Source organism: Sphaeramia orbicularis, chromosome 14, assembly GCF_902148855.1.
Source record: "Sphaeramia orbicularis chromosome 14, fSphaOr1.1, whole genome shotgun sequence".
NCBI classification, from domain to species: Eukaryota; Metazoa; Chordata; class Actinopteri; order Kurtiformes; family Apogonidae; genus Sphaeramia; species Sphaeramia orbicularis.
In genome coordinates this window covers 41,929,316-41,952,463 of record NC_043970.1, presented here as the reverse complement: position 1 = coordinate 41,952,463, position 23,148 = coordinate 41,929,316, and the positions used below count along the sequence as shown (strand labels likewise).

At 36.6% G+C, this 23,148-nt stretch overlaps 1 protein-coding gene across 13 annotated transcripts in view; it reads left to right on the top strand.

Moving 5' to 3' along the window:
• The window catches only part of dlg2 (discs, large homolog 2 (Drosophila)), a 417,220-nt gene that overhangs the window by 7,490 nt on the left and 386,582 nt on the right, over positions 1-23,148 (top strand). For all 13 annotated transcript variants that reach the window (XM_030154920.1, XM_030154919.1, XM_030154918.1 and 10 more), the window contains exon 2: positions 1,456-1,587. In XM_030154920.1, the coding sequence (XP_030010780.1) occupies positions 1,456-1,587 (132 nt within the window). The remainder of the gene's footprint in view (positions 1-1,455; positions 1,588-23,148) is intronic.

Sequence of the window (23,148 nt, the reverse complement as noted above, 5' to 3'; positions counted from 1 at the left end):
ACATAAATTTTGTTTCAGTTTACCTCAAACTTGGCACATATATAGAGGCAATTGATATGATGACATCAGCACATGCATAAACATGATGACATCAGCTGGATCGATGACAAAATAAGCTACAATACATGCGAGGGGCTGGTACCACTTGTTTATATTTACTTCTTGGATTGTTTTTTTTTTTTTTTTTTGCCACTTACGGGTAAGGAACCAAATATGGCAGTTTTTTTCAACCTTGGGGTCGAGACCCCACGTGGGGTTGCCTGGAATTCAAATGGGGTCGCCTGAAATTTCTAGTAATTGATTAAAAAAAAAAAAACAACAACTTAGTATTAAAAAAATATATGGTGAGTTAAGAGAGATAATCACAATATATAAAAGACATGACAAACTGTGAAGCTGAAACTGAAGCACTGTGGTACTGTTTATCTTTCAAATGTTCATTGTAGTCGGTTTCAGATGCTGCAGCTCTTTCATAATTCATAGTTTGAGGTCTTGCTTGTTCAGTATTAATTGTCAGCCTTGTAAATCCAAGCTGGACGGACTGTACATATCCTGACCAAGGAAAATAAAATCCTCACTTTGTGCAGTAATCTACACCTGGATTTACTGCCTCCGTCCATAATAATATACATTATATAGACTAAATGTAGTCTAAAATTAAAGTTTATTTGCAACATAGTATAGCAAACTATTATATGAGCAAAAACAAATGAATTTTAGCAAAAAAAAAAAATCTGTTTTGAATGTCTGGGGTTGCCAGAAATTGGTGATGTTAAAATGGGGTCATGAGCCAAAAAAGGTTGGAAACCACTGTGATAACATTTTGGGAAAAGTAGGTCAAAGTTCAAATTTTTTATTAATTTTTACAAACTTTTTTTTTTCTCCATTTACTTATAATGGGCTAAATTTCACATGTCTGTAAGAAAAACATACATTTTGTTTCAATTTACTTCAAACTTCGCACATATATAGAGGCAATTGATATGATGACATCAGCTGGATCGATGACAAAATAAGCTACAATACGTGCTAGGGGCTGGTACCACTTGATTATATTTTCTTCTGGGATTTTTTTTTTTTTTTTGTGCCACTTACGGGTAAGGAACCAAATATGGTGACATCATTAACCTTGATTTTCTACATAACAATAAAAAAATTTGAACAATTTCACAAAAATAATAAAGTCTTGTTATGTCCTCTGATAACACACTAAGACATTTTGAATTTCAGAGTATTTCTATGAGTGCCCTATAAAGGATTAAACAATGGGATTTGACATTGGTGTAACGTCCAGGTGTTTATATACGTTGGTGTTGAGTGTTTCTAGAGTCTTCATGCATTACTCCTACAGTATAAATTTACAATTTCATATTATAGTAAATATGTTTAATCTAAAATATGTGCAGAAAATAAACAAGAAGATCCACATCCTGTGTTGTGTTGCCTTCTCTGCAGACACGGTGCGGGCCTTGGGGCTTTTGGAGGAGTACTGCACTAAACTGAGGAAGCCGGAGGAAGAGCAGCTCAAAACTGCCATTCAGAGGGTGATGGGGATTTTCAAAAGCAACTTGTTTGAAGCACTTCTTGGTAAGTCAGTGAAGTGAAATCAGCCCACCAAGCAGTGTGCATTCACAGGTTACTGAAGGTATAGGCATGTCTACCGTATTGACATCTTTATTGAATTACATTGAGCAGGAATGAAAATGTGCCTCACACAGCAGTTGCAGAGGATCATATCATGCGTGCGATGTTCATAATGCAACAACAGTTAAAATAGAGAAATGCGGTTATTTTTAACTCTGCAGCTTTAGCAGTACTTGCCTCAGTACTTCATGTAGTCTCTTCTCTGTTTCTGGGATGTCCACAGTTTTTAATGGTGACGACTGTGTTACAGCTGTTGGACTTTTAGCATTTTGTGCTATTTTTATGTGGATGTTTTAGTCAGTTAAACGTTTTAACTACCCGAGCTGACAGTGTTATTTATCAGTTCCATCATTTCAACAGAACAAAGCTTTTGTCTTTGATCGATTCACCGTTTTACAGAAGACAACTGAACTCTGGGTTTGGCAGGAGATATGAAGTTTTAACACAATATGTAGCTTCAGTCTGGCTGGCTCCTTTGTGACATACAGTGTTTTCCACAAATAGAATTTATTTTGGCAGCCTTCAGAAATATTCCTCTTTGTGTTGTTGTGCTTATTCCTTTTAAAGGTGTGTCTTGAAGTCTGCCAGAATTTTGCATCAATATGCTCCACAGACCTTGGAAATTTAGAGCTGTTGATAGAAATGCTGTCTGGTTGTGTTGTAAACTATTAGTGTACAAAACTGTGTAGGAACCCCTACTGGCTCTCATAAGAAAAAATACACTGAAGTCAGGTATCTTCACTTAAATGCAGAAAATGCACTGAGGTGAAGGGCACATGAATATTTATATGAAAATGCAAAATAAATAACACAAGTGAGTTTATTAAAATAATGGTTTAAGAATAACTGCAGGCATTAAAATGTAAAATAAGCAAATTAAATGAATAGAAGATAACAACTTGGTGTAAAATATTATAGAATTAAAGATTTAAAACACCATATAGATGAAAATGCAAGTTTTTTCCAGCCTTGGTGAAAACAATAGGTCCCAGCAACATAGCAACATGATGTAAAACTGATTATAAAAGTTGTCTCAAAATTCAGTTCAGTTTTTTTTTTTAATATAGTGCCAATCATAAGATAAGATGAGACTTTATTTATCCCACTGTGGGGAAATTTCACAGTTTAACAGCAGCAACATACAACATGCAAGTGCAGAGAAAACACAGGTATAAAAATAACAAACGAGTGAAAAATGAAATTTAAAGTGAAAAATAAGAAATTTGGTATTTTTACAAATATTTGCAAACTGATCTCATGAAATCGCGTTGTATGTCACGCCAGTTCTTATGGCATTTGGTGTGCTATACGTACGCATTTTCAACCTTTTGCATGTTATTCAATGGCATTTGATCACGCGTCAGTTTACGCCAAGATCTCTGGTTTACATTAACCTAACCCCCGACTGTAATCGTAAACCTAACCCTAACCCTCAGTGCGTGTTATTCGACATGGTGTGAACAGACACACGGAAAGCTTGTAATGCGTACAGATAACACCCCAATTAAAAGTGGCGTGTATATTTACGTGATTCTATGATTTCATGTTGAATATTCATATAGGGTTAGAATTAAAATTATGCATTCAAGATTCAAAGGTTTTTTGTTTTTTTTTTTGATCAAGATCTTTTTATTGAAGTTTTGTCAATATAATACAAGTGCAGTGCTGAATGGTCATTAAAGAAATCTTAAGTAAGCATGGGTGTAAATTAAACGCAGCTAGCACCATAGAAAAACAAAAAAAACAAACAAAAAAAAAGCAAAGCAGAGCAAACAACAAACTACATAAAATAGTCCCTCCTAGAAATAATAAGGGGTCACTATCATGACAAAAACCTGCGCTAGGAGTAAGTATGGAGTAAGCAGCATCGTTAAACTGCATTTACAAGTCAAGCATTTAAGTGAATATCTAATTTTCTCCAGTTTTAAGCAGGACATAATGTCTTCTAACCATTGTGCATGAGTGGGGGGGAAAGCATCCCTCCATCTAAACAGGATTGCTCGTTGAGCTAGAAGGGCAGCAAAGGATAAAGTGCGTTGTTTTTCTGTAGGTAGCTTAACTTCACCTTCCATTACAGGGTGGGGAAGCAAAATTTACAATATTTTGAGGTAGGGATTGAAAGACAGTGTATGACCAATTAGTTTACTGAAAGTCATGAGAATTTATTTGCCACAAGAAAATTTACATAATAGAAAATGTTTTTATTCTATGTGTCCTCCTCCTTTCTCAATAACTGCCTTCACACGCTTCCTGAAACTTGCGCAAGTGTTCCTCAAATATTCGGGTGACAACTTCTCCCATTCTTCTTTAATAGTATCTTCCAGACTTTCTCGTAATAGTTTTGCTCATAGTCATTCTCTGCTTTCCATTATAAACAGTCTTTATGGACACTCCAACTATTTTTGAAATCTCCTTTGGTGTGACGAGTGCATTCAGCAAATCACACACTCTTTGACGTTTGCTTTCCTGATTACTCATATGGGCAAAAGTTTCTGAAAAGGTATGGATAATAGTGTTAGGTATGATTATGACATCAATATATGTTTGGTTTCAAAACAATTGACGTAGTGCCTGCTGAGAAAAAACAACTAAATGTTCACTGTAAATTTTGCTTCCCCACCCTGTACACCAAATAGAGCAGTCAAGGGGTTTGGTTCTAACTTGATGTTTAACAGCTGAGAAAGTGTATGAAAGATTTCAGTCCAGTATTTGTTAAGGTGGGTGACATGGTGGTGCAGTGGATTGCACTCGTGCCTCACAGCAAGAAGGTCCTGGGTTCGATTCCAACACCAGTCGACGGGGGTGGGACCTTTCTGTGTGGAGTTTGCATGTTCTCCCCGTATTTGCGTGGGTTGTCTCTGGGTACTCCAGCTTCCTCCCACCATCCAAAAGACATGCACTAACAGGTTAATTGGTTAATCTAAATTGCCCATAGGTGTGAATGTGAGAGTGATTGTTTGTCTCTATATGTTCAGCCCTGTGATGAACTGGCGAAATGTCCAGGGTGTACCCCGCCTTCGCCCGTAAGTAGCTGGGATAGGCTCCAAGCGACCCCCGTGACCCTAGTGAGGATAAAGCAGGTTCAGATAATGAATGAATGAATTTGTTAAGGCTTGAACAGGACCAGTACATGTGGATGAGAGAAGCTTCTGCATGTTGGCATTTGACACCATACGGACTAATATCAGGGTATATGGAAGACAATTTTGCTTTTGAAATATGAGCTCTGTGTACCACCTTAAACTGTATTAAACAGTGACGTGCACAGAGGGAGGATGAATTCACCAGTTTGAGAAGATTCAAAGATTTTTATTAGCAGTTCACTAATGCATAGGACATACAGAGAATTGATATGTTTCTCTCTCAACTTGCTATTAAAAGCCAATTAAAATAAATGGGATAGAAATAAAAGAAAGACTGAATAAAGTAGGACAAAACATATAAAACAAATTTATTTACAATAGTGGCAGCAGTGCAAATACAGCGATGGAAAGTGAAGAGGAACATGATTATCTGCAGACACTTCACAAATTCAATCAATGCCTTATGCAGACTACACTGAGAGGAAACCCAACAAATCCTCCAAGAGCAGGTCCAAGGCGACAGTGGGGAGGAAAAACTTCTTTTACCAAAGAAACAACCTCCGACAGAACTGGGCTCAGCGTCGGTGGCCATCTGCCTCGACCGGCTGGGGTTAGTGGACAGAAGAGAGAGAAAAGAACAACAAACAACACAGAGACTGGACCACAAAGGCAAACACTGGGGGGTTTGGAGTCCAGAACCACACACCAAGATCAAACAGAACCAGAACTAGAGATACCTGCAGAAAGGAAGAAGAAGAGAGAGCATTCAGAGAGGGAAGAGCACAAATGAGTGTTAGCTCCTGAAGGATTCTGTTGGGTTTCTGTAAATTGGCTTGAGAGCCTGGTTTCGATCTGCTCTATATGTAAAGTGTCATGAAATAACTTTTGTTCTGATTTGGTGCTGTATAAATACAATTTGATTTGATTAGATAAGAGATGGAAGAAACAGAATTACTGACAAATAATGTCAATAATTATAATTTCTCTAATATTCAGAGGAGAATTTGATTTATTCCTATAAAGCAAAACCAATTTCCTCATTCTTGCATCCACATGACATTTAGAGGCTGTTTTCTCATTGATCATATTCAGCATTTGTGCAATATTTGAAACAACTAGGTGTTTTTTCTTCCCATAATAGGCCAGTCATTTTGGGCACCGCCAGTTAGAAAAATGGAAAATAACTTAACTTTTCCACATCCCATTGTTTTATTTTTTTGCACACAGTTGTAGAAACAATGTTGAAAAATTAAGGGGGAATGTGTATATTTTTGAATTTTCTTTAACCACCATGCATACACTCAAGGACAAAAGAGCAGAGACAGCGACTAAGGTTACGTTCAGACAGCAGGTCTTAATGCACATTTCAGATTTTTGGGTGAAATCCATTTTTTGTGTGCTCGTTCACATTACACATTAAATGCGACTTCTATCAGTTTTGAGTGTGAACTGAATGTGACCCTGAAGTGACCCGCATGCGCAAAAGATGTCCTGACATAATACTTGAGCATGCAGGCACGCTCTGTGTTTATGGAAGTAAATAGGTTTTTTCCTACCGCTCCTCCTCCTGGGATGCAGAATTGGGATGTTTTTCACATTTGAATGATGTACAGTAGGGCTGCACGATATTGGGAAAAAACTGACATTGCAATTTTTTTTTTTTTTAAACCCTGCAATACATATTGTGATATGAAGTAGCTGTGTGTCGCCGACATAAATAGTCAAAAATTACTTGTGTTACTTCTTGTTGTTTTGACACGGGCAAGGCGCTATCGATACAGAACACGTTTCAGTATCATCCTTCTTGTAGCCGAAATAATTCCAGATAACTGAAATCGCTTTTCTTTTTGGCACCAAGTCTTAGTTTTCGGTGATTTTTTTTTTTTCTTGTTCGTTGCTCATTTTTCATTGTTGTTACCAACGATTCACTCCGTGTGCAGGGGTGTGGTCTGCTTCGGCAAACTGATTAAGAACGATTGTGATTGGTGGATCGCTGCACGCCGTGTGTGTCAGGTACCCAGGTTGAAATTAGATGAGAACACGTTGAGTTCATTTGCCTCCTACATCGCAGGACCTGCGATTTGACTATTGCACACACGTACATCGTGATGACGATGCTCAAGCGATATATTGTGCAGCTCTAACGTAAAGGTCGGATAAATGTGACCTGGCCATTCAAACTGAAGTTGCATTGAAAAATATCGGATATGTATCAGATTTAGGACCACATATGAAATTGGCCCGGGTCAGACTTGAAAAAATCACATTTGTGCCATTCAAACTGTCTTTAACAGATCGGATACAGGCCACTGATGAGCAAAAAAAATCAGATTTAGGCCACATTTGCCTAAATCGTCTGAAATCCCTATGATCTAAGGTGTCGCATTTTGCTCTTTTGTCTGTTTATAGATTAAAGCTATACCTACCGATGTGGCATTTCTCACAGCACTTAGTAAAAGTTTGAATATGAACAACCCGCCTCCCTCCAAAGCCCCACCCACTTCCTTCTGCCTGAGCTCTGAGGCTCCTCCTCCTCTCTCCTCCTCTCACCTGATGCGGGCGGAGGAAGCAGAGGTGGAGGTCCGGTCCGCTTCGGTGTGTCTGCGGACTCCTCCCTCAGTAATCAGATACATCATCCACCTGCCGTGGGCCCATGGCCTCTGTTTCATCAGTAGACCCTGTATTTAAGGGTGTGGTCTGTGCAGCGCTGGGTCGGTGCCTTCACTGCACCACGGAGATGAGGTGCGATGGGCGTGTGCACTGTGAACGCGCGGCCTCTGCGAATTTTCCGTGGACATTTGAGGTTTCATAGTCCATACATTTATCATCCTACATCATCCTACATTATGTGACACCATGGAATTACACCTGTATGAGTCCCACCATCATAAAAGCTGACCTTTATGCAGACCTGTTTAGTCCAGTGCATCCGACTTCCGGACTTTTATCTCCAGCCTTCATTCATCGGACTCCTGTTTGTTCTCCTTAGTTGTTGTTTCTGTTCATAAATCCATTTTTTCCCTTCCACATGTGCATTTCAGTTCTATCCATACACATCCTTAGACAGTAGACTGTGGTCAGTGACAGGAGAAACAGCGCCAGTGAAGCGTCAGATTCAGAGGGACACATATCGGATACGGGGACAGTGATAATGGATCGGATACTGGACAGCCATAATGGATGATTGACAGGAGGCTCAGCCAGGTTCAGCCAATTATTTCATTCGGACCGACTAAAATGATTGGTCAGACTTTTATCAGAAATATATGAGAATTAAACATTTTTGAGTTTCAATACCTGGTGGATTTCTTTTACATTTTAGTTTGACACACGCTTATCAGGATCATTTTAAGATGACAAAAGAATAGTGTAAAAATGCCACATCATAGGGTATAGCTTTAATTATGGGGTGATTCTCAATAGGAAAAAGACTCGTGGTGTAGTCTTAATAAATCCTGTTTTACATGAACTGTTTGCAACTGTATCTCACCACAAATATTTAAAACACCACTAATGGTAAAAATGACTTGATTCTCATTATCAGTACTTTTGTTGAATACTGTTTTACCTGCGTAGAGATAACTAGCAACCTTAATACTTATTCATCAACAAAGCGTATTCTTTGCACATACTGTCCGTCTCCTTCCACCTCCATTAGACAGAGGCTGTGCAGCGGATGTCGGACCGCTCGCCACAAATCCTCCACTCCTGCAAGGCCTCGCTGTTCTTCTCCGTGCTCATAATGTATATAAAGTGCACTTGCCTTGCAGACAGTGGCCAAGCTATAAGGCTGCATTCAGACCTTGAGATGTGCATTCCACTTTAAACCGCCTTCCTCTGTGAGGTTTTACAGCCAAAACCCGACCAACCACGAGCCACAGAAACAAATTCCATTATCGTACACACTACACTTGTCTCTGCTTGTGGATAAATCCTTCCATAATTTAACTAGCTTGATTGAAGTTGGAGTTTGACACAGAGTTGAGCTTGTGCAGGATGAAATATTATTAGCAGTGTTGACTGATACATATATTTTCAGCTTCATCTAAAGAAGTGAATTGCAGTAAATAATAAAAATCATTTTATTTACACACTCGTTTCATTCACACTCAACATTTAACTTGTCAGATGGAGCCACACTGTGAGGATAATTTGTTCCATATCGTATCAATGTTATCACATTTGGACAATTTTCTTCATAATGTGCAGGCCTAATGTGTAGTGAATGAAAACTTCCATTAATTTTAACACCCGCTGGAACTGTAAATACAACAGAGATCACCAACATGGTTACTTTCTGTCAGCTGTCCCTTGAATCATGTAAAAAAGGCACCAAATATGACAGAATAACACATCTAACCATATCCAGTGTTTCTTAGTTATCCTTTGGAAAATGCAGATTCAGATGGTGGAGATAAAAACAAATCATATGATAATAGTGAAACAATGACAGTTTTTCTTCCCATTGTTGGAAAGTCATTTTGGGCATCACCAGCCAGTAAAATTAATTTAGAGAGCATTAAATGAAACTAAATGACTTTTCCACATCTAATGGGTGTAGTCGGTTCCCAGTGGTCTAAGTGTTTGGATACTTTCCATTTTTTTTGAACAGATACAATAACAATGTTGACAAATTATAAGGAAATATACAGTACTGTGCAAAAGTCTTCGGTCACCTCTAGGTTTATTATCTTTTCAGGGTTGAATCGAACAAACATATTACATATACATATTGCCTTTCACAATATAGAGTAATAAGGACTCGTGGTGTAGTCTTAGTAAATGCTGTTTTGAGGAAGCTGGTTGTTAGCAAATCATGCTGTATTTAGTTAATCCACCGACTTAAGTAATATTTAAAGTCCCGGCTGGCATGTTTGTTTGGTTTTTGGTGTGATTTTTTTTTTTTTTTTTTTTTTTTGTTACCAACAAATGATAGAACGTGAGCTTGTAAGAAAATATCGGTTCTGCAATATATCGCGATATTTCATTTCACAATACTGTATCGGTATTAAAAAGTACTGTCGATATTTTTAGGTATTTATTCAAATGCAGATATTGTGGAGGTTCATTTTTGTTTTTATTTTTTGTTTATATTGTATTCATTATTATTTAACACTCTTTTATGAAACAGTTTTAGTTCCGTAGTTGGGTTTGCACAAAAATAATGTTCTGATGTTAGTTATGAACTAATAGAATATGAACATTTGAACAGGATCTTAAACTGTAATGTCTGTAAAACAGAATTTAAGTTTTAACACAGGAACATTTTGTGATATAGCATTAGATCCTGTTGTGATCAAATAAAAATGTGTTTAGTATTTGTGCATATTTCTGATGTAATTCAATTTTTCAGGGAACTAATCATTTAAAAAAAGAAAGAAACAAAAAAAAAATTCCTTTTTAACAGTATCATGATATATCGTGATATATCGTACAGTGATCCTAGTATTGTGATTTGTATTGTATCGCCAGATTCTTGCCAATACACACCCCTACTTGTAGGTTGTGGTAAAAGAATGAAAACCATTTTAGTCTGCTGTCAGGGGCATTAATGCTTTAGCTTTTTTACATATTCACCTTTTAAACCTGTATTATTTGTAGCTGAAAAGTAGATTTTATTTGCCATTTTATATTGTATGCAATAAAATAATGCTGTATGCTAAGTTGAAAATTTGCAAATGAGAAAAATAATCAGGCTTTTATTTGTTGAGTGAATAAGTCAAATTGTACAAAAGAAGTATTTCCATGTGTATATGGATTTATTTGGAAATATACTACATGCATACTGTCATTTGTACAGGGTGGGGAAGCAAAATTTACAATGAACATTTAGTTGTTTTTTCTCAGCAGGCACTACGTCAATTGCTTTGAAACCAAACATATATTGATGCCGTAATCATACCTAACACTATTATCCATACCTTTTCAGAAACTTTTGCCCATATGAGTAATCAGGAAAGCAAACGTCAAAGAGCGTGTGATTTGCTGAATGCACTCGTCACACCGAAGGAGATTTCAAAAATAGTTGGAGTGTCCATAAGGACTGTTTATAAGGGAAAGAAGAGAATGACTATGAGCAAAACTATTAGGAGAAAGTCTGGAAGATACTATTAAAGAAGAATGGGAGAAGTTGTCACCTGAATATTTGAGGAACACTTGCGCAAGTTTCAGGAAGCGTGTGAAGGCAGTTATTGAGAAAGGAGGACACATAGAATAAAAACATTTTCTATTATGTACATTTTCTTGTGGCAAATAAATTCTCATGACTTTCAATAAACTAACTGGTCATACACTGTCTTTCAATCCCTGCCTCAAAATATTGTAAATTTTGCTTCCCCACCCTGTATATGACATGAGATTTTGATCAAGTTGGACAGCTTTGGAGGAAAGTAGTTAAAACTAGAAAAGCACTCGGAGAGCGCAGACCTCCGCCAAGGCAGATCAGTGCCCCCCCCGCCATCACCACCGAAATTTAATCATTTGTTCCTTGTGCCAGTATCAACATTTCATGAAATTTTCATCCAATTCCATCCATGACTTTTTCACTTATCTTGCACACAGTCAGACAGACGAACAGACAAACCAACAGCGGCAAAAACATAACCTCCTTGGTGGAGGTAAATATCTGCAAACTGTATCTATCGCCAGTCGTGTATTGACAAGAACATTAAATTAGTCTAAGAGCAGATGCCCGTCTCTGTACTTTCTGTCACTTTATCAGTGATGAGCTGCAGGCTGACCACTCAGCCGCCTGAGGATTGACACACTGCAGCAAATATTGCAGCTTGGACTGAAGTAGCAGCTGAAATACTTGGCAGGAGTGAGACAGATCCAGTCGGACAGTCCAGCAGCAGTCTGCCTGGGTAACCCAACACTAACTGTGTCACGGATACAATGAGGAAATCACTTTTTTCTCTGCTGTGGTCAGACTGAGGAGAGGGGAACGCTTTGTGAAAGTGTGAGGATATTATTGCTTCTCTGCTACAGTTTTTTCTTCACTTTAATAAAGGTTAATCACAGCTGTTTGCGAACTAGAGCTTTTTGTTTGTGTTTTCATAATTCGTCATCTTACATATTTCTTTGCATTGGATGTGACCAAACCCACTTTATCAAAGCCTGTTTGTAAATGCATGAAGGAAGTCCAGATACATTTTTTTTTTTTTTTAACTTCTTGTTTATTTAGATTTTTTGATTTTATACAACCCATATATCTTTGTATTTACATTACAATTTCAGATCCATTTCCAGTCTACATCTGTCCATAAGCAAATTTTTCTAACATATATAAAGCTTTCAGCAAGTGTGGCAATGTAAAAAAAAAAACAAAAGTTTGCCTATAAAACAGCAAATTGAGGAGAAAAAAGAAAAAACATTGTACATTTGAGGGGAAGGAAAACAAATAAATAAAAATATGTAAAGGAAGAGTGTGTGTGTGTGTGTGTGTGTATACGCCTGTAGATTAGTAGGTGGGGTGCCTGTAGTGCAGCTTGTGCTCAGCAGTCGCTTTTCCATGGGACATCTGTGCAAAACTTTACCGATATTTACTAAATGTCGAAAAAACAGAAGTGCGTAATGTCGGTTTTTCCATTAAATCACAAATGCGATGATTTTGTTTATTCATTATCGCAAGATGACATGAGAAGCCATTCTATAAACATGGCAATGAATGTAAGTATCGGGTTGATTTACAGATATATTCATTATTTATTTATTACTAAATTAAAAAATTATTCTGTTTCCTGGTGTGTCCACGTATACCGCGCCATGTTTCTTTTAACACTCTTCTTTTTCGCTTATTGTAACGTCTGTTAACATCAGTTTTTTTTAATCCTGTGACTGTAGTTGTAGGAAAAGGTCTTCCATTGCAGTTTTGCGTGATATACCATTTGCGTTATGCCCGAAAAACCACCTCTTGCCAGCGCAAAAACGTTTAATCGGAAAAAGACAGTTTTGTTGAAATTGACGTTTTTCCATTAGGTACATTTTTCTGCTCGTTATTTTCGTGCAATTTGAGGGTCAATGGAAAAGCGACTATTGACAGGTCATAACTGAAGAATGGATGACGGTTTGGTATCTGTACCCATTTAAAACACAGATCCCACTACTTTGCTGTTACAGTGGCTTCTCATGTTTTTATTTTTCCCTGTTTGCACTGAGTCAGTCGGTGGAATACGGCCCGAGTGTGTGATTTTCAGCTGCTGGTCAGAGGTGTGACAACGATATCATTGGCTAGTGTGACATATAGTGTAATCTACGCTTTCATATGAGTGCAACAGCAGGTGAGTTCTTCCTCTGTGTGAAGGGTAACGAGCCCCTGGACCCATTTTCAGCAATAGCATCATGTATACAGCAGGTTACATGTAAGACTTTTAAGAGTATTCCAACAGTTTGGCTGGTTTTGGATGTCATATACAAATGTTTTTGTTTGTTTACTATGTTTTCATGCTGTTTTGCTAACTACTGGTGGTGTGCAGATTTGTAGCAGGCTAAACTCACAGTGAAATCCTAATTTTTGTTCGGGCTGTTGCAACAAAGCTGGTTGTTAAGCCATGATGTCACTTCCTACTTCCAGGTCCACCTACATAAAACACATCTGATTGTCATTCTGCAACTTTACATGTGATGATAAAGACCAGAGACAGTGAAAGAAGCTGATAAGGGAAGTTACTTAACCCTTTCATGCACGAATTATGAGAACCTTAATCCAGATTTTTTTTCCCTGAGTGTTTTCATTTCTCTTTAAACATGAAAAAAACAATGTAATTGAAAAATGTCTTATAAAAATAAATAAATAATAAATAAATAGATAAAATAAATAAAAAGTTAAAAAAAAAAAAATAAAAAAAAAAATAAAAAAATAAATACATACACATATATATATATATATATATATATATATATATATATATATATATATATATATATATATATATATATATATAAAAATATAATAATAAGAATAAAATAAGAATCAGCTGGACACCATGCGTTTAATTTTTGAAGCATGCATTTACTGATAAATTGTGTGAAAACTATGGGGGGCTTGTGATTCTGGGGGTTTATGCTCAGGGGAGATCTACACAAGGTTACTAATTCATGTCAGAAAAGATATGTAGTGTCTTAAAACTTTAATAAAGATATGTGTAAAAAAACAAAAAAACCCCCCCAAAAAACATGAATATACGAGAACAGCTGTAGAATAGCTGTCCACTGTAGTGACCACTATGCGTGAAAGGGTTAATCAAAGGAAAAAAAGATGAAGTTGGCTTTAGCTAACTGACTAACCGTTGATTCTAATGATATAGAGAGCAGGTATCAAACATGTGGCCCGGGGCCCAAATCTGGCCCGCCAAAGGGTCCAGTCCGGCCCTTGGGATGAATTTGCGAAATGCAAAAATTACACTAAGATGTTAATCATTTTAGTTCAGGTTCCACATTCAGACCAATTCAATCTCAGGTGGGTCATAATAACCTATAAACACTCAAAACTCCAAATTTTTCTCTTTGTAAATGTAAATGATTTCATGTATTTACACTAAAACAAAGTATAATATTGCAAAAAATCTGAATAACCTGAACAAATATGAACAACCTGAAATGTCTTAAGAGAAGTAAGTGCAATTGCAGTAATATTCCACCTGTTACTAAATGTTTTGTGTGTTTGTAGATCCACTGTGATCTGTAAGTTATAATGTATATGTGTCAATGATAAACTAAGACATAAAATTGTTAAAATGACACATTTTTTTTCGGTTTGTTCATGTTATTCACATTGTTTGAGAGGACAGTTTGTAGATCTAAACATCTTCATAATGTAATTTTACTTTTTTCACTCTAAAACATAGAGAAAAGTTTGGAGTTGACATTAATTATATATTATTATAGTGGTTCGGCCCACTTCAGATCAAATTTAGCTGAATGTGGCCCCTGAACTAAAAGGATTTTCACCCCTCCGATATAGAGCAAGAAATTTTCGAGGAGTTTCACGTCTTCGCATTTTGTGTTTTATTTGTCAGGGCTTTTTCTGTGTTGCCCAGTTCAGGGGAATGTAAAAAAGGTAATGAATTATGTCTAAACACATCTGAATATGAAGTAAAGCAATGCACTGATGTAAAAGGACCAGGAGCTTTAACAGTTTTTTTTAAAAGAATCACAATCTACAGGTAAAAAAATTGCCATGAAAATGTGCACAAATAACTATCTAAGTGTATTTGATTTAAATAAATGACTTTAGTCTTTTCTGGACTATAACCGGTGCCTCATTAAAGATGGAAGTAAACAAGCAGTTTGGACTAGAAATGAGTTTTATGACGGCATGATGTCAGACTTAAAAACCAGATTGTGGAATGAGAAGTGTTGACAGAAAGCAACACACTGTTGTTCTGTACTCCTATAGGCTCCTCCAAAAGTGTTATGTTCTTTAGCATGTAATGACAGCTGTCAAAGAGTCCAGATGGAAGAGGTGTAACGATGTTTAATCCATAAAGACCCAAATATACAGGTGACCAAAACCATCTACTGATGTAAACGGTTTAATACCTGTTGATCCACTAATCCAGGGGTTCCCAAAGTGGGGTACGCGCACTCCCAGGGGTACTTGGAAGAAGCCCAGGGGGTACTTGATATTTAAAAAAAAAAATACAATAAATAAGTCATCACATAGTGAATACAAAATAAATAATGAGAATTAATGCTGAAAAAAAAAAACACAATTAATACATTCATATAATAGTTTTATTGTCAATCATCTTGTTTAATCTTTGGTAACATTTTAAGAACATTTCTTTTTTATATTATTCAAAATGAGTTTGTTTGAGTAGCTAAGTAATTTTTTGTTGATGAAAGGTTCATTTATTAATTAATGACCAGTTTATTTGTTTGTCTTATCAATGAAAGAGGGCACTTTTCAGTTTATATTTTGCATACAAAATTTACTTTAAAAAAATCTTTTTTTTTTTATACATATATTACAGTTAAATATATATTTGTTTACAAAATTTTGAAAATATAAACGGACACTTTTGGCGCAGGGACAAATTTTGCCTAATTTTTTTCAATCAAAATGTTGAAGCGAGAGTTGGGGGTACTTGGCTAAAAAAGTAAATTTCAGGGGGTACTCCACTGTAAAAAGTTTGAGAACCACTGCACTAATCCTATCAATACATGTAAATAATTGGTAGATTGGTGATGGACACACTTGTTTTATGTTCAGCTAATGATATATGTAATAATCCTCAAATGTAACCTCAGCATGATCAGTAAATTAAATATAGGAAAATACCTGATTTTCACTGAAAAAATGCAAAACAGAGAGGATGATATTATAATAAATAAGGATAAAATCACCCAAGAAAGGTTAAATGGAGAGATAGAATAATTTGGGAACTGCCACAAAAGTAGCACTGGGTCTTTATGGGTTAAAATGACCAATCATAAAGTAAAAGGGCCAGTGTTTCCTTTGGTTTCTGCTCCCAAACTGTTAAAAGTTAGATCAACTCAAGCAGAATTCAGCTTCATGAGCAGAGCAGACCTTTGAGAGGGTCTATATTCTACTACACTTGCGACTCACTCATGTGCAGTAGATGTTTTGTGCACCTGCAGCTGAGTCGTGCACACACAGGCAGTGTTCTTTGCCCTTTCTGTGTGTTTTATTTCTCTCTGTGGCCCATATAACTCTCCATTGTTGAATTTGCGCAGAGCATAGTCTGTTGTGTGAGTGGGAAGTTAATATTTGTGTGTTTGAAATCTCTGACGCCATAGTTAACTTTACAGATTTGTTCAACGTGTTTTGCTGCTGCTGAAGAAATAATGATGAATAATTACCATGAGTTTGTGAGCTGTGGGTCCAACATGTGAACTGTGATGTGCCGTGAGTGTAATTTATACTGATGCTTTTGATTATATTATCCAGTAGAGCAACTTAGTTCTGTGTAATTAATGGAAACACTGCAGTGTCACAGATGTATTACAGGAAAATGTGGACTAGTGGACTTCTTTATTTAGAAGCTGTCAAAATATTGCAATTAGTCAGACAATGGGAACAAAAAACCACATGCTTGGCTTCCAGCAGCTAGAGAGAACTGCAGGAAAGCATGTACAGATTGGATGTAACTTGTGATTCACAGCGTGGATCGTGACTCCACCTCGAAAGATCTACATATGATTTTTGTCTGCCAGATCATGCAGTTCTTTCTTTTATTAACCCTTTAGGTGCTGGAATTTTTTTTTTTTCATAGAATACTAAAATTTGAAATCAAGATTTCAAAAAGCTGCATCTTGGAAGTGGTGAGAGATGAAGGCATATTGTGAAAGACAAAAATGTACTCATCTAATTTGCATATTGTGACATCATCAGCGGCCATACTGGATTGCATAACTTTTAGTAAAATTGAGTGACTTGGTGGTAACAACATTGAAAAATGAGCAACGACCAAGAGAAAATCACTACAAACGAAGACTTGGTGCCAAAAAGAAAAGCAATTTCAGTTATCTGGAATTATTTCAGCTACAAGAAGGATGATATTAGTCACATTTCCATTGGACATCTACTACATACAACTTTACCGATATTTACTAAATGTTGAAAAAACAGAAGTGCGTAATGTCACTTTTTCCATTAAATCACAAATGCGATGATTTGTTTATTATTGCGAGATGACGCGAAAAGTCATTCCATAAATATGGCAACAAACATAAATATGGTGTTGATTTACAGATATATTCATTATTATTGTATACTACCCCTCTATCTCGTACAAAATTAAAAAATGATTGGGTTTCCTGGTGTGTCCACACATACCGCCACGTTTCATCTTCTTCTTTGCTTGTTGTAACGTCCGTCAACAACCGTTTTTTTAATTCAACTTACTGTAGTTGTGACAAAAGGTCTTTCTATTGTAGTTTTGCGTGATACACCATTTGCGCTACGCCCAAAAAAACAGCTCATGCCAGCGCAAAAACTTTTAATCGAAATATGAGACTTTTGGCGAGGGTCAATGGAAAAGTGACTTTTGAAACACGTCTTCTGTGTTGCCACAACGAGAGGAAACGCAACTAATTTGTTTGACCATTTACATTGGCACCACACAGCTATTATATCCTCCTGAGTGTTTTTTCATATCGAAATATATATCGCAGGGTTAAAAAAAATCGCAATGCCAGTTTTTTCCAATATCGTGCAGCCCTATTTACATGGACGTTTTCTTTGTGTTTTTGTTTTTTTGTCATCTTATCCTTGAAATAAATGAACTTAAACATTAATAGAAAGTCAAATTTAAGTAGCTTTTTAGTCAAGCAGCAGAGTATCTAAATCTGTCCTTATCTATCAAATCTAAAACTAAATAAACTTTACCCACTTACTTATTAAACCAGTTTGGGGCCACACCTTTAAAACTTGATTTTCTTATTCACTTTTAATAGATTCATGCCCTGAAATGATCTTGAATTGGTGATTTGGCAACTCTGTGTGGTGCTATGGTCTGTTTTATTCAGTTATGTTGCTTGTTGTTTAAAGGGTTGATAAGGACAATTAACCTACATAAACCATTTTAACTGAGTTGCATAATTTTTCCAGTTTTAGATGAAGTAGCATATTTGTGATGTGGCTTCTAGAGGGTTGTATGCTGTTACTCAACTGGTGATTACACCTTGTTTTCCTGCTATATTTGCGTTTAGAAGGATGGTAGGGGCATGACATACAGCAAATGTTCAGCCAAACAGGGGACTCACTGCTGTCAGGCCATATGTGCCCATGTGTTCGCAGTCCTAACCACTCGCCTATCGGGTCGCCCCAGAAATGCCTCTCTTACACCTGGCTGACATCGCAAGATACACAACCTTTTCTAACCGGATGATTATGTGGTTCCTGCTGGCTGTAGAACAAAGTGCCCCTCTGGGATAATAAAGATATCCTTGAGCTCGGTCTTCTCTCTGCCCCTACCGTACACCATCCCTTTATGGAGGTTCATTAAACCAGCCATTTCTTCTCCATCTACGGAAAAACCTCAATCCCATATGCTGCAACCCAGTGTAACAGGCCAAAGTATACCCACAGGCCGGATTATACCCAGGGTATAAACCTGCCTTGGCCAGAATATAGTGTTTAACCCATAATGACCCAAACATCCACCATCGACCAAAAGCATCTATTGATCTAAACCACTAATCATATCAATACATGTGAATAATCGCTGTTGTCGTCTTTCATGGTCATCAGATTTGACCCATTTGGACATTCAGAGGCTCTGTAGTTACCGTGGAAACACCGTTATCCAACACCGTCATCTTCTACAACATTGATTCACCAGTGAAATCCATGGAGTTGGATCAATGACAGTGGGTGAAAACACTGGGTTTATGTTCAGTTAATGATAGATTTTACTGAAAAAGTCACTATTTCTTCGTTTTTCTGTTTTGATATAATAATCTTTAACTTTACTCTGCGCTTTTATGAACATCTACTTGATTTCCACCGGAAAAAATGCAAAATACAGAGGATAATAATATAATAAATGGTGATAAATCACTTAGGAAAGGTTAAATATACAGAAAAATGAATTTGGTAACTGCCACAAAAGTCACACTGGGTCCTTATGGGTTAACTTTAAACATTTATACTGTAGTGAGGACTAGTCCTAGAACTTAAAGTTTCAGGACTTTTATTATATAATGAACAGTCAAGTTGATTGAACATTATGTTCCAATTGCATGATAATGTGTTTTTGATGTGCTTTTATTTTAATACATAAACACTATTGAGAAGTGTGGTAGTAATCTGATCTTTGTGGAAGTCTAATATTTTTTTTTTTTTTTTACTGATTAATGTTTTTCTGGTTAAAGTAATAAAAGTAATTTAGAGTTTTAAGATCTGAGTCAGTCAGTTCCCAGAAAGCAAAAAGTCATTGAATCAACATTTAGATATGGTCAGGCTGAAGACTGGAGTCAACATTGATGTCAGACATTGAAAATAATGCTGAAAGTGCTTGCTATGATCAACGTGGAAATAATGTTGAATTTTCAGTCAGTCCCTACAATGAATCAACCTTGATTCAACTACAGTATCATCAACATTGAAACAATGTAGAATAGCATTAACATTGATTTAACTATGTAAATGGATTGCATTATACATTGACATTTATACTAAACTGATTCAACTAAATTTTTTTCAAACGTCGAAATGGTATCTGTAATTAAACACTGAATCAACACTGATTTTTCAACCTCAACCAAAAATAACAATCTGACCAAATTTTAACATTGAATTAATGTATACTGACAGTCAATACAAACTTTGAGGTACAAATGTATGTATATTTCTACTTGTAGGGGGGTTGTAATTATTCATTGTGGATTTATTGATGACTTAGTGCTCGGGTAGTTGAGATAATGATGAGTTGTCATGTTGATGAGTTGTTCATTGCACATGTGTTGGTCTCTTTGCAAAAGTGGACCAAATACACACTGAGCAATACTCAGTGGGTATCTGCACAATTTGAGGATTGGTTTTGAAGACCTATATAAAGGCCCAAAAAAGGCCACCATTGTTAGTCCAGTGAACGGCATCATGCCACGTCTATCACATGAACAACATCTCCGGGCACTGGGTATGGTGGAGGCCGGTTTGAGCTCCAGTGACATAGCCAGGCCTATGTATGGGCTGTTCCCAACCCACCATCAGAAACCTGGTGGAACGCCACAACACCACAGGCTCTGTTGACCATAGACCACATCCAGGGCGAGAGAGAGTGACAACTCCCAACCAGGACTGCTACTGTTGTGACATTGTGTTTGGCAGGTGCCATTTTCTTTTGTTAAGTTTTTTGTTTTCAAATTATTCTTGAAACTTTAGATTTTTGTTTCTGTATGCCAATATCCTAAACAAATGATTCATATGAAACAATTCCAGTTTAGGGTTTCAAAATAAAAATTATGTCGAAAAATATGGTCTGAAAGTTTTCATTGACTAAGTGTATTTTACTGTTTGGATTTTTGTATTTGACTTACCTGACAAAGCTGAACCCCAATAAAATGTTGAAAAATGTAATAATTCTTGTGTATATCACTCAACACTACTGATATCACGGGGGTATAATCTGGTTTAGGCCGCTTCAACCTCGGGCATATTCTGATCGGGGGCATACTGTGGCCTGTTACCCTCCTTTTCTGTATTTGTCAGACTCGCGTTGACTGCTGACATTATGTTTCAAACACTGGAGCTAACCAGGCCATGATCCAGCCCTGACATCTGCTTCCTGTAGGGTTTTCAGCTAGTCCTGATTGCCTGTCAGTTTGTTTCCTGCAACAACCAGGCCACAGCTCTGCCTGCCTGTTCTCCCTGCTGGTATCCCACTGGTGGAATGATCTTCACACCTCACCCAGAACTGCTGTCTCTGCTCATTTTCTGGCTTATAGGCTGAAAAATTGTGTCTATGACTCCACCTCTGCCTCTGACATCTAGCCCTTGACATAAACTCGATGTGATTCAGATGCGAGTTCTGCCCTATGATCATTTGACCCTGGCAGTGAGGAGCGCAGAATATACAGTATTTATGAAGAACAACATCTGTACATGTTTATATAGTGGATCTCATTGTGGTTCCATTTGTAGCCTTAGTGAAAATAACATGGAGAAATTATCTACTATATCACATTTTAGTTATTAACTCTAAAGTTTTAAAATCCTCACTAATTTTCGACAAGCCCCTGTTTCAAAAGTAGAAATATGTAACACCAGATGAACCAGTGTACCATTTTTAATATCTCATGCCATATGAATTATTTATATATTGCTGTACTCTTGTGTGGCTAAAACAACAGCTGTGACGATTCAGTTGGCAATAAATTATATATTGTTCACTACTGGATATGTGGAGTGTATACAGAAGTGAAGTCCCACCCTTTCCTCTGTGCCTCATGGGATCTTTGTTGGGGAAAAAAATATGAATGGAAGTCAACAGTAAGAGACAATCCTGCTTGGCTAAACTACACGTTTTTCATTTAAAGGGGTCATATTTTGCTAAACCCATTTTTATTAGTCTTTGGTACATGTATTTGTATATTTGGACCCTAATAGTTCAAAAAGTTTGAATTTGAACCCTCCAGGTGCTGCAAAGCTATCTTTATATTCATTTTGGCCAAAATCAAGCGGATTTCTACAAGCTGTTTTAATTCCTTCTTAACCCCTTTAGCCCTATCAGCCCGCTGGCCAAAAAATTATAATTATATATAATTATATTAATATTCATCTACTATAAAAATATAATAAATCAGGACAATGAATGTTTTTTTCAACTTTTGCTCAAAGTTTAGACCCTAATGTCAATAAAAGTACATCAAAAGTGTATTTTAGTGCAAATGTTAATGTTCAAACATGATTTTTAATCTTTGCGGGGTGAAATATACGCTATTAAAAATCTCCGACACAAACAATTAATTTATGCATATCATCGTCAATCCAGCCGAAAAAAAACAGACGAGGATAAAAACTTCCAATTTCTCTTTTAGTTTGTTACAGTTTACTCAGGCATAGTAATAGATACAATATTTTAGGCAATGGGAATAGATTCTGTGAGGTCTCTAAATGTCCAGAGACACCAAGAACATCCATATGAACCTTATTATTGTGAAGTAATTCTTCATTTACTTTGGGTATGTCTTTTTAGGTGTTTTTCCCCTGAAAATATGGTCAGAGTTAAACAGGTTAACCCTTTCATGCATGAATTATAAGAACCGTAGTCGAGATTTTTTTCCTGAGTGTTTGTATTCCTCTTATATACAAAAAAATATGCAATTGAAATGTTTTTCAATCAACAAAAATGTCCACTCAGCTGGACACCGTGCCTTTAATTTTTGAAGGTAAGAAACCATCATCAGAAAGTGATATACAGTGCAAAAACTATGAAATACAAACATTTTTAATGCAGCTCATCTGATGTTTTTTTACATTTTAACATACTCTAATATTAGTTTTTACTCACTTTATGGAGATAATATGCACAAAAAACTAACTTTTTGAGTAAGAAAACTGTTAATTACAGTCTAATAACTGCAAATAGTTGCACTAAAACATGCTAGTGCAGATCAGGTTTATTCAGAACAGTAAAGTTACAGTAATTGTATGAATTGCAGTGTATTATGGGATGATGTATTAGTGTCCACTGTGTTGGATGATACGCAACTAAAACAACAAAACCCATGAATACACAGAAGAACAGCTGGAGAATAACTGTCCACTGGAGTGAGCACTGTCCATGAAAGGGCTAATTTGTTTCATCTATGCTGTGCATGAAGGGGTTAATTTGTTCGTCTATAACTAGTTGCGTCACAACATTTGCACATGTAAGGTCAAGACTTCCGACGAACATTTCTCGGAGTACGCCATACTTGTTTATCTGCAGCAGCAGTGGTTGTAGTCCATACT